General features: G+C 36.9%; 1 protein-coding gene and 1 pseudogene across 1 annotated transcript in view; one reads left to right on the forward strand and one right to left on the reverse strand.

Moving 5' to 3' along the window:
* LOC121974898 (RNA-binding KH domain-containing protein PEPPER-like) overlaps positions 1 to 26,884 on the forward strand; it is a 57,277-nt gene that overhangs the window by 20,683 nt on the left and 9,710 nt on the right. Inside the window, exons 3-4 of the mRNA XM_042526177.1 lie at positions 6,979 to 7,127; positions 7,212 to 7,466. Coding sequence (XP_042382111.1) covers positions 6,979 to 7,127; positions 7,212 to 7,466 — 404 coding nt within the window. The remainder of the gene's footprint in view (positions 1 to 6,978; positions 7,128 to 7,211; positions 7,467 to 26,884) is intronic.
* On the reverse strand, positions 24,211 to 25,424 carry LOC121974899 (annotated as a pseudogene).

The following is a 26,884-nucleotide window of genomic DNA, read 5'->3' on the forward strand; positions in this document are numbered from 1 at the left end:
TTCAAAATTTGATTCTCTAACTTTAGATCGCTAAATCTAGGGTACTCATGCATAACTAGTATGTAGGTAGAGGTAGGCTTGTTCTTAATCTTCTTAAATCATTTTGTTAAATTTCTAGTTATTTTCATATTATTATTCAATTTAAAACTATAATTTCATATTGATTCTTCATTCTTTACTTTTGGAGCTTCTCCCTCACTTAAGCTTCCATTTTACTTCATCTTCTTGAACTTTTTCTTCCATTTTTTCTTCCTTCATGGACATTTTGTGTGTTAGTACTCTCTCTCATTGTAAGTGAAACATTGTATGTGGTCATTCTTGTTTGCTTTATTTTCCCTACAACTTGGATAAACATATTGATAAAGTTGATTTTATTGAATTTAAATTTTTTTTACCTTTCTTTCCTCTTTTGCATGTGTACACTTGTTGTAGTGTTTTCTTTCATTGCATGTAAAGCAAATGATGTAATATTTGTTTTGGTTTGGATTGAGGAATTTGATGATGCAACTTCTAAAGTCTTTGTCTCCATTGACTTTGATGTATCCTCGTTTCTTAAAGAAATTGATGGTTCACCACTTGAATGTTCTGATGAAGAGGATCTCACATCTTCATTCATTGTGTCAAACATTGACTCTTGATTTCCTTGCTCAACTTCATCATTAATAATTATGTCAATGGCAGAACCTTCTTTTTCTTCATTCTTGTGAAATATTGGATTTTAAGATCAATTCTTCCACTTTTTTTTTTGATCTCTCTATGGTTTTGAGCTTTTAGTTCTTGCATGGGATCTTCATGAAGTAGAATGATCTTTGCATCCTTGTATTTGTATAATCTCTAACCTTGCTCAAAACAATATTAGGTAAAATTGAAATTATTTTCTCAATAGCCTTTTTGTTACCTTTAAATATTTTGATTTGTGTTTGATCCATTTTCTTTTTTTAAGGATTCTTCCTTTTTTGTTTTTCGGAATCACAAATTCACATTCCATGCCAAGGGCTACCCTATGTTCATCGTCCTTTTCAACCATCGATATTCTTGTTTATATTTTTGAGGTTCAAACATTAATTTAGTTATGTGCTTTGTCGGCAATAATTCTTCGAAGGAGACTTTGCTCTAATACTAGGATGGGGATGGAGTGCTTTCTTCTCTAGCTTGAAACTTAGACGATGGTCGATCCTTGAGTGTCTAGGCTCTATACCTAATTGTTATGATTAGATGATGGACCAGATAGCGGGGGCGGGGGACTAATGGTGCCTTGCTTGAAAATTCAACTCTTGTGAATGCTTTGTTAAGTCATACAATCAAGATAGTCATAGCGGAAATATAAAACAAATAACACAAACTCTAACATAGAATTTTATGTGATTGAGAATGCTTCTTACTCTACGACCTATGACTTTTGAGATGAGTTACTCTGGCATCCCACTAATTTTCTTGCTCTAGGAGGTGTAGGAAACCTCTTACCAAAAGTCTTTTTACAATGAGGAATGAAAATTAAGCAAGTAAGAAAACACACAACAATGAGGCCATAATTACAACAATGAGAGCGCTAGGAAGTAGGAAGTTAAGCACAACTTGCCTTGATAAGCTCCCGTTGGTCCTTTATTTATAGCCTCAAAGTTGCTTTCAAAAGAAGCTTCTCTTTGTTGTTCTGCAACATTCCAAGCAATTCAACCTTTTTTAGTTGATTGCTTTAGTGATCTCGCCATCCTTCTATCTATCAATGGATTTCTCAATCGATTCAATATGATCCAGTTGATTGCTTTTCTTGGCAATAACTCCTTCATTCGACTGAGCCACTTTTTTGCATAAGCCATTTGGTGGTTGCAACCTTCCTTTGCCCGATCAATGGTCGAATGAATAATCTTTGATTTGAAAATTCAACTCTGTACTCTTGTGAATGCTTTGTGAAGTCACACTATCAATTTAGCCATAGCAAAATATACAACAATTAACAATGGAAATAAAAATATAAACAGAATCACACTTACAAGATCGCAAACACGTTGTTTTAATGTTGTTCGGTAGTTCCTAGACTCCTATTCCATAGCCTATAATATGTCGGTGCACTCTCGGAAGGCCACTATCTTTCTCCTTCTTAGTAAACTACAGGAGGTAGTGAAACTTTTTACAAGCTTGAGAGATTACTAGGATTGCAATGAAGGCTTAAAAAGAAAGGAGAAACTCTAATAAGATTTAATTGACACTATTTTTGCTAGCCTTGAATACTGCATTGAGCTCTCTTTGTATAGCCTTCAATCGTTTGTCTTTGCCGTTTGTCGCTATCAGGTGACTTATTGCGAGAACTTCAATGATAAGCATGTTAAATATTATAAACTTCTAAAACATTTGAAATCTTACAGAGAACTTTGTTTCATATATTTTTATTAGGGAAAAATAAATTTTCTTAAAAAATCATTATAATTTGTAAATTTGATATAAATTCAAAACATGTTAATTACTTCAATGATTTTTAGTGTTAAGTCCTTTTAAAATAGTAATAGCAAATATTTATTGATTTGTAAACATGCCTCAATCATAAGAATTTCATGCAATTTAAAAACATTAAATAAATTGTTGCTATGCATGAAACTAACGTTGTTGTATGTGAAACTAACTTAACATGTTAATTATATAGGTTTGAGTTTCACCACTCTTTTCTAATCTTATTGGCATACCCTAAACTGAAATCATATTCTTTGGCATCTAAAATCTATTAGTTTCAATTGGGTTTACAAGCTATTTATAAGAGATAATGTCTTTAGAAACCTTTTTAAGTTCTAATGCCTTAGTAGCATTTCTATTCACATGTTCCAGTACCATAGTCAAAAATTACTCTATGATATGGTGGTGCTTTAGTCTTTAGACAATAGGGTGTATCCCAAACCAACTTTGTCATAACTATGTCTTTAACTGATGGATATTTAAATTTGTAGAGCCATTTGCAAATCTTTCTAAAGGCTTTTTCATGTCGTCAAGCTTTGAGTTCAAAATTTGATTCTCTAACTTTAGATCGCTAAATCTAGGGTACTCATGCATAACTAGTATGTAGGTAGAGGTAGGCTTGTTCTTAATCTTCTTAAATCATTTTGTTAAATTTCTAGTTATTTTCATATTATTATTCAATTTAAAACTATAATTTCATATTGATTCTTCATTCTTTACTTTTGGAGCTTCTCCCTCACTTAAGCTTCCATTTTACTTCATCTTCTTGAACTTTTTCTTCCATTTTTTCTTCCTTCATGGACATTTTGTGTGTTAGTATTCTCTCTCATTGTAAGTGAAACATTGTATGTGGTCATTCTTGTTTGCTTTCTTTTCCCTACAACTTGGATAAACATATTGATAAAGTTGATTTTATTGAATTTAATTTTTTTTTACCTTTCTTTCCTCTTTTGCATGTGTACACTTGTTGTAGTGTTTTCTTTCATTGCGTGTAAAGCAAATGATGTAATCTTTGTTTTGGTTTGGATTGAGGAATTTGATGATGCAACTTCTAAAGTCTTTGTCTCCATTGACTTTGATGTATCCTCGTTTCTTAAAGAAATTGATGGTTCACCACTTGAATGTTCTGATGAAGAGGATCTCACATCTTCATTCATTGTGTCAAACTTTGACTCTTGATTTCCTTGCTCAACTTCATCATTAATAATTATGTCAATGGCAGAACCTTCTTTTTCTTCATTCTTGTGAAATATTGGATTTTAAGATCAATTCTTCCACTTTTTTTTTGATCTCTCTATGGTTTTGAGCTTTTAGTTCTTGCATGGGATCTTCATGAAGTAGAATGATCTTTGCATCCTTGTATTTGTATAATCTCTAACCTTGCTCAAAACAATATTAGGTAAAATTGAAATTATTTTCTCAATAGCCTTTTTGTTACCTTTAATATTTTGATTTGTGTTTGATCCATTTTCTTTTTTTAAGGATTCTTCCTTTTTTGTTTTTCGGAATCACAAATTCACATTCCATACCAAGGGCTACCCTATGTTCATCGTCCTTTTCAACCAGCGATGTTCTTGTTTATATTTTTGAGGTTCAAACATTAATTTAGTTATGTGCTTTGTCGGCAATAATTCTTCGAAGGAGACTTTGCTCTAATACTAGGATGGTGATGGAGTGCTTTCTTCTCTAGCTTGAAACTTAGACGATGGTCAATCCTTGAGTGTCTAGGCTCTATACCTAATTGTTATGATTAGATGATGGACCAGATAGCGGGGGCGGGGGACTAATGGTGCCTTGCTTGAAAATTCAACTCTTGTGAATGCTTTGTTAAGTCATACAATCAAGATAGTCATAGCGGAAATATAAAACAAATAACACAAACTCTAACATGGAATTTTATGTGATTGAGAATGTTTCTTACTCTACGACCTATGACTTTTGAGACGAGTTACTCTGGCATCCCACTAATTTTCTTGCTCTAGGAGGTGTAGGAAACCTCTTACCAAAAGTCTTTTTACAATGAGGAATGAAAATTAAGCAAGTAAGAAAACACACAACAATGAGGCCATAATTACAACAATGAGAGCGCTAGGAAGTAGGAAGTTAAGCACAACTTGCCTTGATAAGCTCCCCTTGGTCCTTTATTTATAGCCTCAAAGTTGCTTTCAAAAGAAGCTTCTCTTTGTTGTTCTGCAACACCTTTTTTAGTTGATTGCTTTAGTGATCTCGCCATCCTTCTATCTATCAATGGATTTCTCAATCAACTCAATATGATCCAGTTGATTGCTTTTCTTGGCAATAACTCCTTCATTCGACTGAGCCACTTTTTTGCATAAGCCATTTGGTGGTTGCAACCTTCCTTTGCCCGATCAATGGTCGAATGAATAATCTTTGATTTGAAAATTCAACTCTGTACTCTTGTGAATGCTTTGTGAAGTCACACTATCAATTTAGCCATAGCAAAAATATACAACAAATAACACAAGTGCTAACACGAGATTTCACATGATTTGGAACAGTTCTTACTTTACGGTCTATTCATGACCTTTGACTTTTGAGGAGTTTCTCTCTAATCCCACTAATTTTCTAGCTCTAGGAGGTGGAGAAACCTCTCACCAGAAGTCTTCTTACAATATGGGGAAAGCAAATTAAGCAAGTAAGAAAACACAATAATGAGGATGCTAGAATTATAAAAAACAAGAGCACTAGGAAGTAGGACAATGAACACAATTCACCAATCTGGATAAGCTCCGCTTGGTCCTTTATTTATAGCCTGATAGTTGATTTCAAAGAAGCTTCACTTTGTTGTTCATAACACCCCAATCAACTTAACCTTTTCTAGTCGATTGTTTTCGCTATCACGTCAACCTTTTGCCTAGCAATGGATTTCACAGTCGATTCAATCGGACTCTAGTCGACTGATCTGTTGGCAATGCTTCCTTCATTCGACCGTGCCACTGTATTGTGTAAGCCATCTAGCGGCTGGAACCTTCCTCTGCATGATCTACAATCTTGTTTCTGTCTTCTGTTAGGATCTAGTCAACTTCTTAGTCTACTGAATCCTAGCATTTGACTGTATAGTTGACTACTTGACTCTGCTCCAAATAGAAAACTGTTCACAAGCAGACAATCCAGAGTCGATTGAGATTAAGATCTAGTCGATTGGATCATCAACTATAACCAAAATGCAATCACTCGATTCTCACAACTCACTTAAGAGTTTACTTGTTGCAACTCTACTTTGCCCAAGTGGTCTCGAATGCACCAAGCCTCTTGGCTAATCCACATGCTATCCTTCGCTCATTCATTAATGTAGTCCTCTTGTCCAACTTTCGTCAAATTTGTCAGCTGAATTTTTCTTGTCTTGCAATTCCTTAGATGTTCTATAGCTGAATGCTTCTTGTCTTGTAATTCCTTAGGTGTCCTATATCATCCTTCTTCTTTGATATGTAGCTTGATGTTTGAGCCATTGAACTGATGCCAACTTGCCCGTGCTAAGTCAAGCTCTGAGAGTTTTGCCAACACCAAATCAATGCTTTTCGTCCTGTGGTCCCTCGCATCTCCCATACATTTAAGCCATTGACTAACAACTTGACCGGCAGTCATTAACCATGACTGGACTTTGTCAAGTTACAAGCTTCACGAGCTTCGTGTGAATCTTGCAAGACAGTTTCTGCACAATTTAATGCACACATAACCAGACTAACACTGAAAACTTGAACTTTTCCCCAACACATTAAAACACCTTTATTGATTGTGACCACTTAGGATATGATTGCTGTAAGAAAAATAACTTTTGCCCCCACTTATGCTGGAAATTAACTTGAAAAACTTGGTATTTTTCAAGGAAAGAACTTTAGTGGGAAAAGTAATTTAGTGATAAATTTACCAAATACTATATGACAGTCTCAAAGTACTTGGACCTTCTAAAACATTTCCGAAAATCATTTCCAAAACCTTTCTTTATCCTTATCTCACGTGCGTACCTCATCGCTTCTTAGGAGAATTACTGGTCTTACAGTGAATCCTTAATCCACCCTCTTTCTCTTGACCTATCTCAGACCTTTTTGGTTCCCTTTTCTTTACGGCTTAAGCTCCTTGATTTATTGTTGTGACTCGATGACTAATCATATGTGTCCATTTTTTCCCTACTTTCTTGTATTGCACAACTGATTCCTACAGTCGCCACTTGAACCATAAGCTTATATATCAAGTTGTGTTTTTCAGTTATGAGGTTTGGGTTGGTTATGAATTTGCAACACTGTTTGGATTTCTTTTTCTATCTTGATCATACCAGCTGCACTATTCTGTCATGCGACCTCAGCACTATTTCTGTCAGGTGAACTCACATTGGTGCAAAACATTTAATACCTTGGTTTACCATGAATTGGCCATATGCCAAATTTAACCTCGTTATTACTATTGTTGTCATTCCTAATTCTTCATCTGCTGGTTTCTACTTTGATCCATCAACGAATTTTTGTTCATAATTATTCTGAATCACTGACATTAATTTTTTTTCTCTTTTCCTAGGAGATTTGCCATTCTATGCTGCTGCAGATGAAAGAATTGTTGAAATACAAGGTGAACCTATAAAGGTCCTTAAAGCTCTTGAAGCTGTCATTCAACACCTCAGGAAGTTTTTGGTTGATCATAGTGTACTTCCTTTGTTTGAGAGAAGTGTAAGATTTCTTCCAATTCTCAAATGTAGCCTCAATTAGGTAGATGTTAATTAATCATTTTTTGTTCATTTACCTTTTTTTTAGTACAACATGCCGGTCACACAAGAACGGCCAGCTGATGCATGGGGTGAAATCAACCAACCTTTTGGCTACAATGGACAACAATCTGCAGTTTGCAGTGACTATGGTTTTCCTATTAAGCAAGATTCTTATTATCTTGATCATGAATCTCGTTTAGAATCACAAGTACAACGTGGTGGACTTTCATTGTATGGACAAGATCTTGCTGTGCCAGGTTTGCATTCTTCAGCCATAGGGCATCCTGGAAGTGTCTTGGAGGTACTTATACTGCTGCTGTCACCTGTTTTATATGTTTATATGATTACAAAGTTTGAATCCTTCGTGGTCATGTCGTTCTTAGTTGTTATTTGAGATAAAAAGAATCCATAACTATATTTAAGAGTGAATCATATTTATATACAAACTAGGAATCTATATTGGGAAACTATAATTAGGTATAATTAGAAGGGGAGCCTTGGCGCAACGGTAAAGTTGTTGCCATTTGCCTAATTGACCGATATATATTACCTAGATATATGGTAAATGGTAACTAATATTTTATACAGTCATGGTATATATATATATATATATTAATCATACTTGTTACAAAGATAATAAACTCGAATCCCATTTAAAGCTTTTGTGAAGATGTCTCTTAGTTGTTCCTTAGTCTTCACATATCTTGTAGAAATCAAGCTTTGTTGATAATTAATTTCAACGTGCTTAGTTCGCTCATGAAATACTGGGTTCGATGCAATATGAAGAGCAGCTTGATTATCACACCACAGTTTTGTTGGTTCTAAAATTTTAAATCCTACTCAAGAGTTGATATATCTAAATTATCTCATGCACAGATTGTGCCATAGCCCTATAACTTTGCACTAGATCGTGACACTACAATCTGCTTCTTACTCTTCCACGAGACTAAATTTCCTCCAACAAAGATATAAAATCCTGAAGTAGATCTTCTATCTATTTTAGAATCTGCCCAATCTGCATCCGAAAAACATTCAATATGATCATGCCCGTGATTTTTATATACGATATCTCCCTTCAAGTAGCATAAAATTTGCTCTAATATTGCCCAATAATGAACAATTGGAGATGACATGAATTGACTGACAATATTAACCGAATATGCAATATCTAGGCGGTAAGGTAATTTAACTTCGTAACCAACTTTCGATATCTCTCAGGATGTTCAAATAGTTTTCCATTTCATGCGAGGTGTATGTTCTGAGTCATTGGAGCACTATAAGGCTTTGCACCTAATTTCCCTGTCTCAGTTAGTAAGTCGAGGACATATTTTCTCTGAGATAGAAATATACCATTTTTACTCCTCGTAACCTCAACATCTAAGAAATACTTTAGCACCCCTAAGTCTTTCGTATAAAACTGAGTATGAATGAAATATTTAAGAGATGAGATTCCCATAGTATCATTTCCAGTGATAACAATGTCATCCATATACATAACTAATAGAATGATACCTACTACTAACTGCCTGTAGAACACAGAATGGTCAGACTTACTTTTCATCATACCAAAATTTTCAATCATTTGACTAAATTTTCCAAACCAAGCATGAGGACTCTGTTTCAAACCATATAAAGCTTTCGGAGATGACAAACTCGCCTTGACTCCCCCTGAGCAACAAAACCAGAGGTTGCTTCATATACACCTCCTCCTGAATATCATTATGAAGAAAAGCATTATTGATATCAAATTGATGTAAAGGCCAATTATGAATAGCAACCATTAAATTAAACAATTGAACAGATGTCAAGTTTGCAACAGGAGAAAAAGTGTCAGAATAATCCACCCCATAGGTCTGAGTATAACCTTTAGTAACAAGACAGACTTTTAATCTGGTAACTAATCCATCTGGATTGACTTTAACTGCGAATGCCCATTTGCATCCAATAGCTCGTTTCCCTGAAGGTAGATCGACCAAGTCATTCGTCTCCTTTATCATTGCATCTTTCCAACCAGGATGCGATATGACCTCACGGATAGTTTTAGGAATATAGATAGAGTCAAGTGAAGCAATAAAAGAATAAGAGAAAGATGATAAGCCATTATAAGAAACAAAAGAAGTAGGATAACTACACTGACATTTACCTTTGCGTAATGCAATAGGAAGATTATCTCCTGGGATTGGATCTGATGACGAAGAGTAGTAGGTGTAGGGCATGAATCAAGAAGTTGACGTCTGGAGTAGACTTGAATAATAGGAGGCTTGGCAGGAGCCGATTTCGGGACAGGTGCGGAGGATGTGATAGCATACATTGACAAATCATTATTCTCCCTTTGATGAGTTAGAATATGTGAGGATGGGAAATAAGGTGTATCTTCCACGAAAGTAACATCAATTGAGACAAGATATTTATTAATACTGGGACAATAACACCTATAACCTTTTTGAAAATGAGAATAACTAAGGAAGATACACTTTAAAGACTTGAGATCTAATTTAGTAACATCCGGACAAACATCTCGAACAAAACAATTGCTATCAAATATCCTAGGGTTGGTAGGACACAACGACTTATTGGGAAAAAGGATTTTGTAAAGGATCTCACCATGAAGAACAGAGGATGACATGCGGTTAGTGAGAAAATATGTTGTAGAAACTGCATCAACTCAAAAAGGTTTGGGAACATTTATTTGAAATAAAATAGCTCGTGCAATTTCAAGATGTCTGTTTTTACGTTCAATCACACCATTTTGGGATGGAGTATCAACACAAGAGGTTTCATGAAGCATGCCATTCTGACTCATATAAGACTAGAATGAACCTGACGTATATTCCTTGGTATTATCACTTCGCAAAATACGGATGAACGCATTAAATTGAGTTTTAATCAAAACAGAGAAAATAATTCAGAATGATTTTTTTATTAAATATAATCAAGTTACACGAGAATAATCATCCACAAAAGTAACAAAATACCTAAAACTAGGTTTAGACAAAATAGGATAAGAACTCCAAATATCAGAATGAACTAATTTAAAAGGAATAGTAACATATTTATTTACTCTAGAACTTGAAATAATACGGTGATGTTTTGCAAACTGACATGACTCACAATCTAATGAAGACACTTTACCATATTATGGATAAAGTTTTTTTAACAAAGGAAGAGATGGATGCCCCAACCTACAATTAACCTCGAAAAAAGAAATACAAGCAAAAGAATTTGGGAGCGGTGTGGTAAGGATGTAGAGGCCTTCAAACTCATGTCTTTTACCAATAATCTTCTTCGTTAAAAGATCCTAAAATAAACAATGATTGAGAAAAAATGAGATGCAACAGTGAAGATTACGAGTTAGTTAATTGATAGAGAGCAAATTAAAGGATAAATTTGGTAAATGTAAGACAAAGGAAGCAAAGGTGTAAGATTGATTGTTCTAGACCCACGAACACAAGATAGAGACCCATCAACTAAATTAACGGTAGGAGTGTTAGCTTTGGACTGAATAGTAGAAAAGGGACTAGAATTACCTGTCATATCCGTGACATCAGAATCAATGACCCATTTGGAGGATAAGAAAACAAGGCATGCATTGTGTTTACCTGAATCAACAATAGTAGTGAGAAGATGAAGACTTGAGTAATTCCTGATATTGTGAGAACTTAGCAAATTCTTCTATAGAGATAAGAACCGATTTATCGAAGACATCATTAGTGGATGCAATATGGACCAAGTGTTTTTGCTGATTTTTGTATTGAAGCTTTCTACACTCAAATTTTGTATGACCTGGCTTACGATAGTAATTGCACACAATACCACCAGAATTCGACATTCAAGTGTCAAAGTCCTGGGAACCTCCTTTATGTCCATTGTGACTTGTTGATCTTCCACATAATTAGTATTGCGACTTACTAAAGCACCATTAAGCGGAACAAGTATAGTACTTTCTATACGGAGAATGTGACTAAATATATCTTGTAGAGAGGAGACCTCTGAATCAGAGAGAATTTGTGACTTAGCTGACTCAAAGTCAGGAGATAGGCCAACGAGGAAGCTCATGATAGCCATCTGTTCTTGTTGGCATTGTTGAACCTTCACATTAGGGCTAAAGGGTAACAACATAATTAAGCTATTCATGTCTTCTTGAATTCCATAAAATAGTTGATTAGAGGTTGATTTTGTTTTTCCACGCGGTAAAATGCTTTGCAAATCTCATACATGCAGGAGAGATTTCCTTTTCCAGAGTACAAAAAATCCAAGTAATCCATTAGTTCTTTAACATATTCATAGTGATTGATCAAACCAATTACCTAACTATCAATACAATTCCGAATTTGAAGGAACAAACGAGCATCCTCTCTAAGCCATGTCCGCTTCGAATCATCTTGAGGAGGGTCATCAGTCAAATGACGTCAATACTTCGTAGGTAAAGACGAACATTTTTACTCCAATCCAAATAGTTTGAATCATTTAACTTATAGTCCGTGATTTTAGACATCACAGGCACCACATTCGTCATAATCGAAAGCTTATTTCAACCATAAGGTTTTATCCCGAAGGAAGTCAAATAAGAGACAAAGGAAGGAAGAATTTTTTTTTTTATGTCGAGAAGAAGACCAAGATGGCAGCGGCTGTTTTTCCCTCAGTTGTGTCAGGGTTGAAGGTGATGGTGTGAGGCAGCAACAAAGGAAGACTTTGAAGAGCAAGCGAGAGGCGGAAAACGAGAGATTGATTGAAAAACCGTTGAGGAAATTATTTAGGATTGGAATGCTGAGCTACAAGAGCACTGCAAAATTCCAAAAGCAGGCTACAGCGATAGCTGAATGGGATATGAGGATTAACGACAGCTTGAATTAATTGAAACACATCAACAGGAGGATGACAAAGCTCGGGAGAGCATGAAAAGCGAGAGGTGAACAATGACAGAAGACGTAGGCCCTGCCCGCGTCGAGGTAGTGGTCAAAGGATTTACCTTGAGGATGTAGCTTCGTACATGCCAAGCAAAAGATAGAGGATGCCGAAGCGTGGTTGGAGGTAGCGAGAGGCGTGGCCACAGGGCTGTGAGCTTGTCGGACCAGCTCGCTTTGAGAGCCACTGCAGTGTGTGTGAGTTACCTTTTAGGGTTTCCCTCTCTTGGCCGTGTTTTGTATTTGTCCTCCTTGTCAATGGATACAATGGACGTCGTTGCTAGGGCATGCCGATGCAAGGGGGAGTTGGTGCGCAGGTGATGTGCAGACAGGGTGTAGCATGCGAACCCCTGTACATGGAGGTTGCGACGGTGGATATAAAGAATGAGAAAAGAACAAGAGTGCAGTAACGACGTGGTTGCAGCGATGGAGAGAAAAGAACGAGAGGGCAGTAACAATGGACCATAATTTAAAATCCTATGACTCTGATACCATATCTGAGATAAAAAGAATCCATAACTTTATTGAAGAGTGAATCATATTTATATACAAACTAGGAATCTATATTAGGAAACTATAATTAGGTATAATTAGGCTAATTGACAATTTACCTAATTGACCCATATATATTGCCTAGATAATATGGTAACTAATATTATATACAGTCATGGTAATAAATATATTATATATATATATATTTATATATAGATAATATTAGTAAATAATTTTCTTATTATAAGCATATTGCTAAGAGCCCAAACAAAGTTGAAATCTGTGGCTGTTTCGTTCTTGATAAATAATTTTAGTTTCGGCCGACATTTTACTTAGAGCCCAAAATCTTGAGGGGTGTACAAGCTTATTAGCTTCATTGTTTTGTTTTTTGAGTTTTAGCCATGTGCATCTGGTTGAGGATTGTGGGGACCATGAGTTGAGGCTTTTCGGTCCACAGCAAAATATTTAATGCCTTGTGGAAAATAAGGTACATAGAGAACAAAGAAGAAGAAAGGTAAGAGGAAATAAACTCATGATCACAATAAGGGAGACGCAAATTTGTGTGGTTTTACTAAGAATGCCTACATCCATGGCCACAAGGAAGAAAATTCGATTACTCAAGACACTGGTATAAACTGAGATAAGTGTTTTTTAAAAAAAACCTAATCTCACTTCAAGGTTTTCCCTTCTCATAGATCAGGGAGTTGAGGCATGCAGTTAATCTTAAGTGTCATGCAAGTCTCCACTTAGGATGACCAAGTGGACTGAGATTGGGTCAGATTTGTGCCATGAATGCCTGTTCAACTGTATCTCCGTTTGAGTTGACATGTTGGTTGATTGACACATTACTGGCACATAGGTTTGGCATATAATCAGTTGATTTGGTAGGCTGAACTCCAAGATAGGCCTGCATGTCTGAATGACTTGAACATGCTTGACTCCCTTAATCAACCCCAAATCTTTATGTAGGGCAATGAATTAGGCTTCACTCCAATGCAACTCAATTTTCTTTGTGCTTTTACTGAACACTAATGGCAAGGAGATCTACATGTAGAGTATATAGTTACTCAAACATTATCAAGAGAGCTTCACTTCCACTGCTCGCCATGTAGATCCTGTATCAATTGACATTGAAGATACCTTTTTGTTGATTTGATGTTGTATAAACTTAAAACATTTGACCTTCTCCACTGTCATCCCCTATCTGAGCTTAGTCCACTGAGAGGGAAGTTTTGTGCAACGTGGTTTATAGTAATGTCAAAGAAAATTACAACTAAATTAATCTAGATGTATACCTCAAATAGGAGCATTGCTAATCACTGCACAAACTTCAACAACTAGCCTTTTGTTTGCACCAATTGAGCACATTATTCTCTTTCATTGACCCCACTTAGATTCACATCATTTATATTCTCAAATTTAGTCTTTCATGGGGTTTGATGTATTGTTTTATTAATATGCACATCTCATTATTTAATCATTTAATGCTCAAATCAAAGCTTCATCATTATGGTGAAACACTATAATCACTCCCATCAATATCGTAAATGAAAAATGCACATTAATAGGCTTATGCCTTGTCGGTGCAGTAAATAAAAAAGGGAGAAAGGCTCACATAATGCCTGAGAGTTAACTCTTTGCATTCAAATGTGGGGATATTTGTCCCAATATGCTCATGACATGATAATGTACCAAAATTCCTCTAAAACACGAAGCCGAAATGTAGATCACATTGTTGGCTCAAGGTGTGCTTCATTAGCATATTCTTTGTATCAATATAAGTTACTTGCTATTTTATTTTGGGGTGTTTTCATTATGTTTTATGTTTATTTGGCAACGCTAGGTTTCCATTTCTTTAAAGAGTTTCATTCATTAGTTTGTATTATTGAACATATAAAATTCATGTCAAAGAGAACCTTAGCCAAAATTCCAAGAAAAAGGAAGATTAACATTTGATCAAACTTCTACAAATCAACAATCTAGATCTTAGGATTTTACAATCCTACAATCTAGATTGACCTAAACAGTCTATGTCTCAACTAGGATCTTAATTTGGCCAGCATCTTATAAATTGCAATTTGATCCTACATCCAACGATTAAAATACAGTTCCGTGTTGCCCAGCACGGACGGATTTTATCGTTCCGCCTCTGGAGCGAAACCGACATAGGAGGCGGGGTAATTTCGTGCATCACGGATAGATCACAAAACTCAGAAGACATTAGAATCGCGTCGCGAATCGTGTTGCGTTGTGCGACAAAAGGATCGTGCGTTGTGAACGGAAGGAATCGTGACAAAAGGGGAGGCAGGGGCGAGGCGAGGTAGACAAGAATGATTTCAATTTGATCTAAATGAGTAGGTGGCTTATCGGAGGTGACGAAGGCGTACTGGAGGCTTCGGAGATGTTGCGGGACTCCTCCGGAGCCGCTGGAAGTGGTCCCGGAGGTGCCTTTGACCACAAAAGACACGGAGTCGTTGCATCGCGACGCCACAGGAGGCATCGCGGGACGCCTTCGGCGTCGTCGAAAGCGTCGCGGGACGCCTCCGACATTGTCGAAAGTGTCGCGGGATGCCTTCGGTGCCGCTGAAAGCATCGCCCCGGAAGCATCACCGAACGCCTTCGGCTTCGCCGGACCCCTTTGGCACTGCCGGACACGGCGTGGGGCTCCCGTGCTGCTTGTCTGCATTTGAAAAAAGGAAAGATTTAAATAATTCAAATATTTCTCAATTAGATGTGATATTTCGAAGAGGTTTTTTATAAATCCTAATTAAATTATTATAATAAAATATAAAAATATATTTAAAATTTAAAAATTAAATAAATTATATTAATTAATATTCTAAAAATACTTTTACTATTTTAAATTTTATTTAACAATTCTAAATATTTTTTTAAAAACATCACATTTATATTCTGATAATTTATTATTATCATTATTTTTTTAAAATAAAAAATTTACAAATACATTAAAAAAATAATTTGAAATTGTTAAATAATTTTATAATTATTTTTATAATTTTAAATTTAGTTTTGAATTTAAGAATTACTATTTTTTAAAAATATTTTTTATAAAATTTTAATAGGCATTATGCGAAAATATTAAAATATACAACATCTCAAAATATAAAATATCTTTAATAATCAAATCTTAATATACATTTATATTTATATTTAAAAAATACTGAAACTCTATCGGCACGACACAATACGATACTAAAATCGTATCGTTCCGATCAGGGACCTAAACCTTGGCACAGGTCTAGATTTTAAGTCTTTCCTACATCTATTTAACATTCCTATGTAGGATCTCAGTCCCAAGCCCAACACCTTGGAACAACTTGAATTCCTGGTTAGAGTATATTTAAATTCAATCAGACACTTTAACAATTAACATTTACTATAACAAATATTTTTTTTTTCATGTCTTGTTAGTGAGAGTTTTCAATTATCAACAATTATTTTTGTTCTTCACAAAACCAAAGAATTATTTTTAATTATTGTTATGAGTAAGCATCTTATAATTTATCAATTATTTTATAGTTCCTACTTGCTATATAAAGATGCAGTACTCTAAAAATTGTATTATATTCTTACTATATAAATAATTTTATTTATGTTTGATATTGAAATAATAGTGTTTAAACTATTCATATTAATACTATATAATATTGAAAGATAACAGGTATTATAAATTATAAATATTAAATAAAATGTTCTTATTAAATTGTAGGATTTTCTAGTCTTTTGCTTTGATCCTATAATCTAACCTATGGACCTTTTCATGATCCACAAGAGAATCTTAATTATGACAACTTTGATCAGATCGCTAGTAGAAAATCCCAAATTACTAGATCAAATATAGAATTGCCTCCATAATCAATCAATACCTAAGGCAACATACGAGAAAATTTACCTGCCAAAGTTTGAAGGTCAACTTTTTAGAACCCAAAGAATAACCATTGAGCTAATCTCTCCAAGGAAAAATTAGTAGAAAACTCAATAAACGATTAAATCTAGGAAGCCCTAACTTAACTCTTACCCCAAATATAAAAGGAAAAATTAGTAGAAAACTCAATAAACGATTAAATCTAGGAAGCCCTAACTTAACTCTTACCCCAAATATAAAAGGAAAAATTAGTAGAAAACTCAATAAAAGATTGAATCTAAGAAGCTCTAGCTTAACTCTTACCACAAATAACAAAGGTAAGATCTAATGTTGATAAATTAGTGTCTTAGATGAATCACAACCATAAGCAAACATTGTCACTTATTGCACCATTGAATTAACCACAATAACAATCTCAAATAGTCACCATAACCAAGTTGTTCACTCGAAAGAAAAAAAAAGTAACAAGTTTCTAGGGTTAATTAGAGACCAATATTCTTGTTTGAAACTATTCTTCCCTTGAATGTTTTGGTACATGTGTAGAAGACATAAGAGATCGGGCTACTTATAGTAAATGTCTAGTTTTCCTTTTGGCCATTGCCCATGTCTTTCAACACGAGCTTAAATGAAAAAAGTCCCTTAGACTAAATAGGCTAAATGCGAGTGAAATCTGCTGCCTTGCTCAATGCTAAAGTGGATATCTTGGTGAGGGACGAAGGCTGTCTTACACCCATGAAAGCACTCATTTGTTGTTTGACAAAGTCCTTACTTAAGTCATGATGGTGCCGTGGAGGTGATAAAACAATAATAGAGAAGAAAATATTAACTAGTGAGATAGATTAGGGTTAGATACTTGTTGGCATCGACTTTAATATTTATAGAGGATCATTATCTAAATCCTAAGTTGTAGGGTTATTCGGCCGTATGTATTTATAAAGGATCTGTATCCAAACTCCAAACCCCAAACCCTAGGTCCGTTGCACCTAAGGGATTATGGGCTGCAAATCATGGGGGGCCATGTCTAACTATGGCTCGCAAGTGAGTAGCTGCTAGGATAATGGTGAACTCGAGAATCAAGCTCGGTATAGGGAGCTCAAAATGCTCAAAGTGTTTGGAGGAATAGTTGGTTAGGTGACTCGGGTATCAAGTCACATGAGATATTTTGAAGGACTAGCTCTGTGGAGAACTGGTGAAACTGAGTGGGATGAAGAACTCAAGAAGTCATTGCAAGGCACTCTAAAGTCTGGCTAATCTGAAGTAGGGTAGTAGGAAAGTTCCGCTAGCCTAGAATGGGGTCGATATTAGTGGTATCAATAGTCCCTTCAAGCCAAATTTAGGTATATAAGATTCGATTAGGGCCAAATTGGAGAGCAGTTGAAGAAGAACTTTCCCTTATAGTGGGGTCAGAAAGGCAAAGACTGAGTTGGAGAGGTCGACTACCAAAGAGTAAAGCTGATAGAGGTTGAGCTGGGAGCTAAGTTTGAGTTGTAGGTATAGTGCAGAATTTAAGACTTGTGTAAACCTTGGCAATTTGGGAGAAATATTTAAAAGTCGATTTCGAAATCGGGGCAAACCTTAGTGGTCTAGGAGAAAAATATCTGCAAGTTAATCCCTAGGCTAAGGTAAATCTCTATGGTATGGGAAAATATTTGAAAGTTGATTCCGAGACTAAGGCGAACCTCAGTGGTTTTAGAGAAATTTCCAAAACTCAATCTTAAAGGCATGAGCAATAAGGGCGCCTGAGGCGTTAGGCCCACAAGGCGCTGAGAAAAGTGCCTTCTACCGCGCGAGGTGGGCGTTGTTCGTCAGGCGCGCGCCTAGGCACACCTAGGGCGCCTTCGCGCCTCACCGAAGGCATAATCGATACGCATCGCGCGATCGAAGCGCATCGCGTGATCGAAGCGCATTGCGCGATCCTTCAGGTTCACAATTTCTAACAAAAAAAAACATTTCAAACCTAATTTGATTTGGAATTTGGGCACGGAGAAGAAAAGGGAAGAAGAAAAGAATGGAAGGAGAAGAAGAAACTTGAATTCGAAGAAGAGTCGCGCCATCGCCCAGGTATTTCCTCCGCTGCCGCCGTCGTTGCTGAGTCGCGTCCGTCATTGCCCAGGTATGTGTTTTTTCCATCTTTTTTTTTGTTTTTCTATTCTTCACTTCATCTTCTTCTTCTCTTCTTCGCCTGTTGTAATCTTCTTCGTCGCTTCTTCGCTTCTTTTTCTGTTATTTCTTTTTTTTTTCTTCTTCTTCTCGTCGTTTTCAGTGTTCAATATTTCAACGTTTTTTCATTACCTTCTTTTCTTCTCTCTGTTATATCTGCTTCCTCTGTTTTCTTGTTTTTTTTCCCTTCCTGTTGACAGCAAAACTGTAGCTTCTCTTTGTTATATCTTCTTCCTCTGTTTTCTTTTTTTTCCCTTTCTGTTGATAGCAAAACTGTAGCTTCTCTTTGTTATATCTTCTTCCTCTGTTTTCTTTTTTTTCCCTTTCTGTTGACAGCAAAACTGCAGCTTCTCTTTGTTATATCTTCTTCCTCTGTTTTCTTTTTTTTCCCTTTCTGTTGACAGCAAAACTGCTGTTGCTGTGATGCTGTCCCGTTTTTTTTTTCCTGTTTTTCTTTTTTTTTGTTTTCTGTTGCTGGTATTGTAAAAAACTGCTATCCAGTTTTTTATTTTGTTGTTGGTCCTGTTCTTTTTTTCTTTTTTTCCCCTGTTTTTCTTTTTCTTTTCCTATTTTTCTATTGCTGGTAGTGGTACTAGTGGTACAGTACTTTCTATTATTGTTGATGCTAGGTATAGTAGTTTACCATTCCATTAATTCATTAAAATATTTTTTTATTTTATTTTTAATTTTTTAGGTTATTTTCTTGTTCAATTATCATGGAAGGTAGTAGTGATACTCCAACATATATATCAAAAGATCCGACATGGAATTATTTTTAAAGAGTTAATCCGAATAACAAAAATGATTTGATTTGTAACTTTTGTTAAAAAGTTACAAAAGGAGGTATCTATCGTGTAAAACAACATCTTGTTGGGGGATTTCAAAATACTACGACTTGCAAAAAATGTCCGCCTCATGTACGTGAAGAAATAAAAAATTTCATGAAGAAAAAGGCGGAGGAAGGCAATCTTTCTAAACTTGCGACATTAGACTTTGAGGATGTAGACCCTCTTGGTGATGATATTGATATGGATGATATTGGAGCTAAAGCTGTACCGCCTATAAGTGCAAGTACAAATTCTAGATCAGTGAATATGCAAAAAAGGCCAAGACAAATAGGTCCAATGGATACGTATTTTGCTCCTAATGTGCAAAAAAATATTGAAAGTAGAAAGGGTAAAGAGAGGCAAACTACGATAAATGAGGCATACAAGAAAGAATTGAGGGAAAAAACTTGTATGACTATAACTGAGTGGATGTATGATGCGGTAATTCCTTTTAATGCCGTTAACTATTCAAGCTTTAAAAGGATGTTGGACTTGGTTGGCCAATATAGTGTAGGTCTAAAAGGGCCTAGTTATCATGAGGTGCGGGTTCCTTTTCTAAAAAAGGCTGTTGATAGTGTGAGTAATGATTACATTAAATTGTGTGAAACAGAATGGGCAAGGTATGATTGTAGTTTGATGGCAGATGGGTGGACAGACAAAAGGCAAAGGACATTGATTAATTTTTTAATGAATTCTCCTAAAGGTTCAGTTTTCATTGAATCGGTTGATGCTTCTGATTATGCAAAAACTGGAGAGAAAATATTTCAGTTGCTTGATCGATTTGTGGAGCGTGTAGAAGTTAATGTTATTCAAGTTGTTACGGATAGTGCAAGTAACAATGTGCTTGCTGGTAAGAATTTATTTAATTTATTCTTATCATTATGCTTTTTCTTATATATGTTAAAATTATCTAGTTTTCTAACTTCTTTTATAGGAAAATTATTAGAAGCAAAAAGACTACACTTGTATTGGACTCCTTGTGCTGCTCACTGCGTTGACTTGATCTTAGAAGATATTGGGAAATTGCCTGATTTTAAAGTAACATTGAAGAAGGCAATGAGTGTGAATGCTTACATTTATGTTCACCCCGGTATGGTAAATATGTTGAGGCAATTCACAAGACAAAAAGAGCTTTGTCGGGCGGGTGTCACAAGATTTGCCACTGCTTTTCTCACTCTTGAAAGGATGCACCTACAGAAGCAAAATTTAAGAAAAATGTTCATTTCAAAGGATTGGACAGAGAGTAAATGGGCAAAAGAAGCAGCGGGGAAGAAGGTAGCTAAAATCATCATGACACTTAGATTTTGGAGCAGTATTGTGCATATTTTAAATATATATGACCCTTTAGTTCGTGTTCTGAGACTGGTTGATGGTGAAAGAAAACCTGCAATGGGCTATATTTATGAGACTATGGATAGGGCAAAAGAAACAATTATGAAGGCCTTTAAGGAGAAAGAAGAGAAATACAAAGAAGTGTTTGAGATAATTGATAAGAGATGGGAATGCCAACTTCATCGGCCTCTACATGTTGCAGGACATTATTTGAATCCAGAATATTTTTATTCATACACAGATTCAAATATCTGCGGAGAAGTGGTGAATGATTTGTTTGAAACTATGGAGAGATTGATTTCAAACGCTGCCGAGCAAGATAAAATCACTGCCCAGCTCTCTATATATCGAAAGACAGAAGGGCTATTTGGGAGGAATGTGACAATTAGACATAGAAGAGCATTATCTCCAGCAGAATGGTGGAAATGCTACGGAGCAAATATCCTAGAATTGCAAAAGTTTGCTATTAAAGTGCTTAGCCTCACTTGTAGTGCTTCTGGTTGTGAGCGCAATTGGAGTGTATTTGAGCAGGTATGTAATAAATATAAATGTTTAATACCATTAGTATGTTACTTTTATAAGTAGAAAATATTCTTTGTTATTTTATTATACTTATTGTGATTTTTGATATTTTGTAGATTCACAGCAAAAAAAAGGAATAGGCTAGCTCAACAGCGCTTAAATGATTTGGTATTTGTGAAATACAATCGTGCCTTAAAACTTCAGTATGACGCACGTGATAAGATTGACCCCATCTCTTTGACAGATATTGATGATAGTAATGAATGGTTAATAGGTAGAATGGATGGAGAAAGTGATAATGAAGAAGATGAGTTGGTTTTTGAAGGTGATGACTTGACATGGGATGTCGTTGCTAGGGCTAATGGAGCTGAAGAGCCTGATTATTGTACTAGAGGAAAAAATATTGCATCCATAACCTCTAATTCACATGCTAGGCCTAAACAAGTCGAGAAGGGAAATACATCTTCCTCTATGAGGCACTCATCTCTAGGACTTAGAGATGAAGAAGAAGAAGAAAAAAAAATTGAATTTGAAGAAGATGAAGATAAAGAAGAAGAAGAATACAATGAGGATGATCTTGAGCTTGATGATTAATTTGACTTATTATACTTATTTTGATGAACTTTGTTAGTTTAAATTAGAAAATTGAAACTTGAAAGTTTGAAACTTTTATTAATTTTATCATGGTGCTGTTTTGCTTGTCGTATTTGATATTGGTGTGTGGAATATTAATAGTTATTATATTTGACATATTATATGAGTGTGTGAATAGTTTAGTAGTTATCAACCTGATGTTCAAGAGGCGCGCGCCTCAGGCGAGCCTCGGGCTCTATGAGCCCTTTGCGCCTCGCGCCTCTAACAACTCTGAGTTAAACCCTTAGACTAATGCTAAAGGGGAAAAGTTCAATCTTGAGACCATGGGTCTAGGAGAGTAATTGCCGAATCAACATCTTAGTGTTTAGGTGACCCACTTACGCTAAGGAGGAAAAAATTGATCCCAAGACCGTGGTCTAAGAAAGTAATCATTGAGTCGACTCTAGCATTTAGGTGACCTACTGATGCCAAGGGAGAAAAGTTTGATCTTGAGAGCGTGATTCTACGATAGTAATGTTGAGTCAATCCTAAGATTGTGGATATAGGAGAGTAATATCAAGTCGATCCTGAGATTGTGGATTTTGGAGAGGAAATGTCGAGTTGATCCCGAGACCTTAGGTCTGAGAGAGTAAATGTTGAGTCGATCCTAAGATCATGGATTTGGGAGGCTAAATGTCGAGTTGATCCCGAGTCTGTGGGTTTAAGAGTAAAGGTTCAGTCGATCCTGAGACCGTGAGTTTGGGAAAGCAATGTTGAGTTGATCTCGAGATAGTGAGTTATAGAGTAAATGTTGAGTTGATGCAAGACTGTGGGTTTGAGAGTGTAAATGTTGAGTTCATCCCAAGATCATGGATTTGGGAGAGTAATGTCAAATTGATCCCAAGACTATGGGCATGGAAGATTGAATACCGAGTCAATTATGGTACTGTGGGTCTAGGAGAGTGAATATGTAGTCGATCTCGAGACGGTGAGTTTGAGAGAGTAAATGTCGAGTTGATCGCGAGGGGGGGGGGGGGGGTAGAGCTCTATTTCGAGACCGCTGGACAACTCAACTATTTGGGAGAGCAGTTGACACTTTAGCGTTAACGACATTACAAGAGAGAGCTCAATCTTAAGATCGTAGGGCAACTCACAACTCTATGGAGAGTAGTTGCCGAATCAACATTTAGCATTTAGGTGACATTAATTCTAAGGGAGAGAGTGGGAGAGAGCTTGATCTCAAGATAGTAGGGTGAATCCACAACCTAGAATTATGTGATTGGCAATTTGATCCCTTAGGATTTAGATGACCCATTGATGCTAAGAGGGAGGGCTCGATCCTGAGATGCGGGGTAGCACACAACTATTTGTGAGAGAGGTTGTCGAGTCGAGTTGATTGGCTAAGGTATAGGTGACCCATTGATGCTAAGGGAAAGAAGTCGATCCTGAGACTATGGAAAGACCACAACTGTCTGGGAGAGCATTTGCTGATTTGACCCGTTAGCATTTAAATGACTTGCTGACACTAAGGGGTTGAGGGAGATCTCGATATCGTGGGGTAACTTGCGACCATGTGGGAAAGCGGTTGCCGAGTCGACCCCTTAGTGTTTGGGTTACCCATTGATGCTATGGGGGAGAACTCGATTTGAAGATCGTGGTGCAGTCTGCAGTTGTCTTGGAGAGTAGTTGTTGAGTCAACTTCTTTGTGTTCATGTGACTCACCAAGCATTTAAATGACTTGCTGACACTAAGGGGTTGAGGGAGATCTCGATATCGTGGGGTAACCTGTGACCATGTGGGAAAGCTGTTGCCGAGTCGACCCCTTAGTGTTTGGGTTACCCATTGATGCTATGGGGGAGAACTCGATTTGAAGATCGTGGTGCAGTCTGCAGTTGTCTTGGAGAGTAGTTGTTGAGTCAACTTCTTTGTGTTCATGTGACTCACCAATGCTAAGGGGAAAAGCTTGATCCTGAGACCGAGGTTTGAGAGAGATAAATATCTGAAAATTATTACTAATCCAAGAAAATAAGCATGTAAGTCCAGAATTAGTAAATCAACAGAAATAATCCTCATAAGCCTAGATTAGCAAATTGATAATACGAAAGCGTTGTAAAAGGAGTTGAAAAAATCCTCATTATCACGGAGATGTCCAGGGTCAATCCCGTGGCCATGGGGCAGTCCACTGGCATCTATGAGAAAAATAGGCGCCTGAGCCTTTATCTTCTTGACCAGAAATTGTACTAATGCTCTTGTTGCTATTGAATATTGGTGCTTGTCTAATCTTCTTTCTTTCTTCAACACTTTTTTGGTAATTTGTCTCTCATATTTTGTGAATGCTTCTTAGGCCTTTGCTACCGTTGTCTCTCTTCCAATGTGAAGTCTGCCAGCTTTTGAGCTTCAGTTATATTGTCATTATCACAAAGAACAACCAGCAAGTGATAGATATCTGGAATGCAGTCATTCATTGTCATGAGATTGATTCCACCAAGAGCTTCCTCAATATGGTCCCTCATGAGAAGTGCTTCCAGAATCTTATAGACCAAGTCCATATTCTCCTTCATTCCCTTCTCTATCAAACTCTTCATCACCCCACTAGCAGTTTGTTTTTAACCCAGCCATCTTCAAACAGAGCCATCACCACTGAGCAGAAAAAGGTTGGACTGGGCAAGTGCCCCTGTTCCTTCATGCTATCCAATGCTGTCCTTGCATCTGCTGGCTCATTCTTCTTCAAGAAGCTCTCAACGAGCAATACATATGAATCAGCATCGGTTGGAATTTCACAGAATGTCATGATAGTATATCAGATGCCAATTCTGGCATAGCTTCCTTTGCTAGCACACTTATCAAGTTGTTGTCATCTACCCTTCATCAACCGCCCTCCTTCATCAGTCGCCTAAAGAAAGCCTGTCTTATTGGTCTCTTCTTGTGTGAAGAAAGCCTCTGTCTTCTTGGTCTTTCCATGATCACACAATTACTTGATCATCGAATTTTATGCAGGGGGCTCTAAAGTGGGATTCTGGGGATTCAGCAATGCACCATTCTGAAGCAGCTCAACATGCAATGCTATCTCACTCTCACACTTTTCTCCCTTGCACAAACTCTCAATCAAAACACTATACTGTTGTAGATCCACCGATAGATGTTTGAATTGGCCCATTTTCTAGTGCACATCCACTACTCCCTCTAAATCACCAAATTGGCAAAAGGGAAGACCAAGTGTCAAGAATATCAACTAATCCTTTGGTATTATTTGTAGCCCAGCCATCTTATTCTATGCTTTCTGAGCTTCCACACCTCTCACATCATCTTCACAAAGCCCTAGCATGAGAGCTGCAAAATGTCTTCTTCCGAGGCTTACTAGAGAATAACGGCATATCATCCACCCTACCTTATGAGACAATCTTTGATCATAATGTTGTAGGAGGTTGAGTTCAATGTAAAATCAATAGTAGTGATTTTGTCTAACACATTTGTAATATCCATCTTCTTCGCCATGGATTGAAATACCGAGCTGTGTCGCTCGCAATATTTACCATTCCGACGCGTGATCGGCACAGGTACCTACCGACACCACGACCATGAGGTCATCCTTGTGCTCTCGTGACTGCCCTTCGTCGAGGCTAGAGGCCGCTATTACCTTCGTAGATTGCAAATCGCGGTGGGGACGCCTGTGCGATGTTAGAAAAAAAAACTTGGGTAATAATTAAACTTGAACTTTTTGTATTTTTAATTTTTTAATATTTAGATTATTTTTTTTAAAAACTAATATATTTATATTTGAAGGGGAGCCTTGGTACTTGTTGCCGTGTGACTTGGAGGTCACAGGTTTGAATATCGAAACTAGCTCTTGCAAAGTAGGATAAGGCCGCATACGATAGACTCTTCTCTGGACTCGCATTGATGCGAGCTTCGTGCACCAGTTGTCCTTTTAATATATTTATATTTAAAAAATATTGAAATCACATCGACACGACATGATACGGTACTGAAACTATATCGTTTCGATAATAAATCGAAACTTCGATGCGACTCAAGATTTTAAACTATGTTCTTCGCTGGTAACCAATCATTGAGGTTAATGTTATAAGTGTCAAGAGTTAGAGCAATGTCATGCTGCTTTAAGCCAACAAAGAAGCGTTGTGCCATCTCTATCTTGATAGAGATGCAAAAGTCCTAGAGGCGGAGAGTGTTTGGGGGACACCCTCAATCAGCATGCCATGGAAGAACCTTTTGACCATTATAATCTGGCCGGTGTGAAATGACTTTAAAAAAAGCATCATAGGAGAGAATTATACATGTGATGTTGAGCTCAAGGAGGCGGTGGAAGATCGTGATTGCCTCTTAGGGGATGCTGGAGTGACCATAGCCGTTGATGAGGGCAGCAAACATTTTCTTGATGGGCGGGATGAGGCGCTAGGGCATATCATCTAGGAGGATGCAACAGGCGTGGTTAAGCATGGAGTTCTAGGCGAAAAGTGGTTGATCTCTCGATAGGTCTCCGATCATGGTGGAACTCAGTCGTCTTAATTATTTAGAAGAAGTGGAGCATGAGTTTGGATGGTTGGAATTACAGAGGACGACAAGGACAAGGGGTTGGCCAAAGGTTGAAATGAGAGCAGCTATAGTTTTAGAGGTTGGTGGTCCATGGTTATCGGAGAAAGCATGTTGGACGAGGATAGAGGTTCTTGTTCTTGCCAAGGAGGTTGACCATAGTGTTCCATGCATAGGATGAGCATTTGTAATTGAGAATAGCAATATCCCACCTAGTGGAAGAAGGTGACCGCAACATCTGGGTGGGAGTAATTGAGGCTGGTGGTCCATGGTCGCCGGATAAAGCATGTTGGAAGAGGATGAGGTTCTTGTTCGTCTTGAGGAGGCCAACCACAAGGTTCCATGCATGGGGTGAGTGTTGGTAATTTATCCCAACTAGTGGAAGAAGGTGATGGTGACATCCAGGTGGGAGTAATTGAACACGAGCACTTTCTTCACATCTTGCTAGGAGATGAGGATGCCAACGCAATCA

Source organism: Zingiber officinale, chromosome 4B (genome assembly GCF_018446385.1).
Source record: "Zingiber officinale cultivar Zhangliang chromosome 4B, Zo_v1.1, whole genome shotgun sequence".
NCBI lineage: Eukaryota > Viridiplantae > Streptophyta > Magnoliopsida > Zingiberales > Zingiberaceae > Zingiber > Zingiber officinale.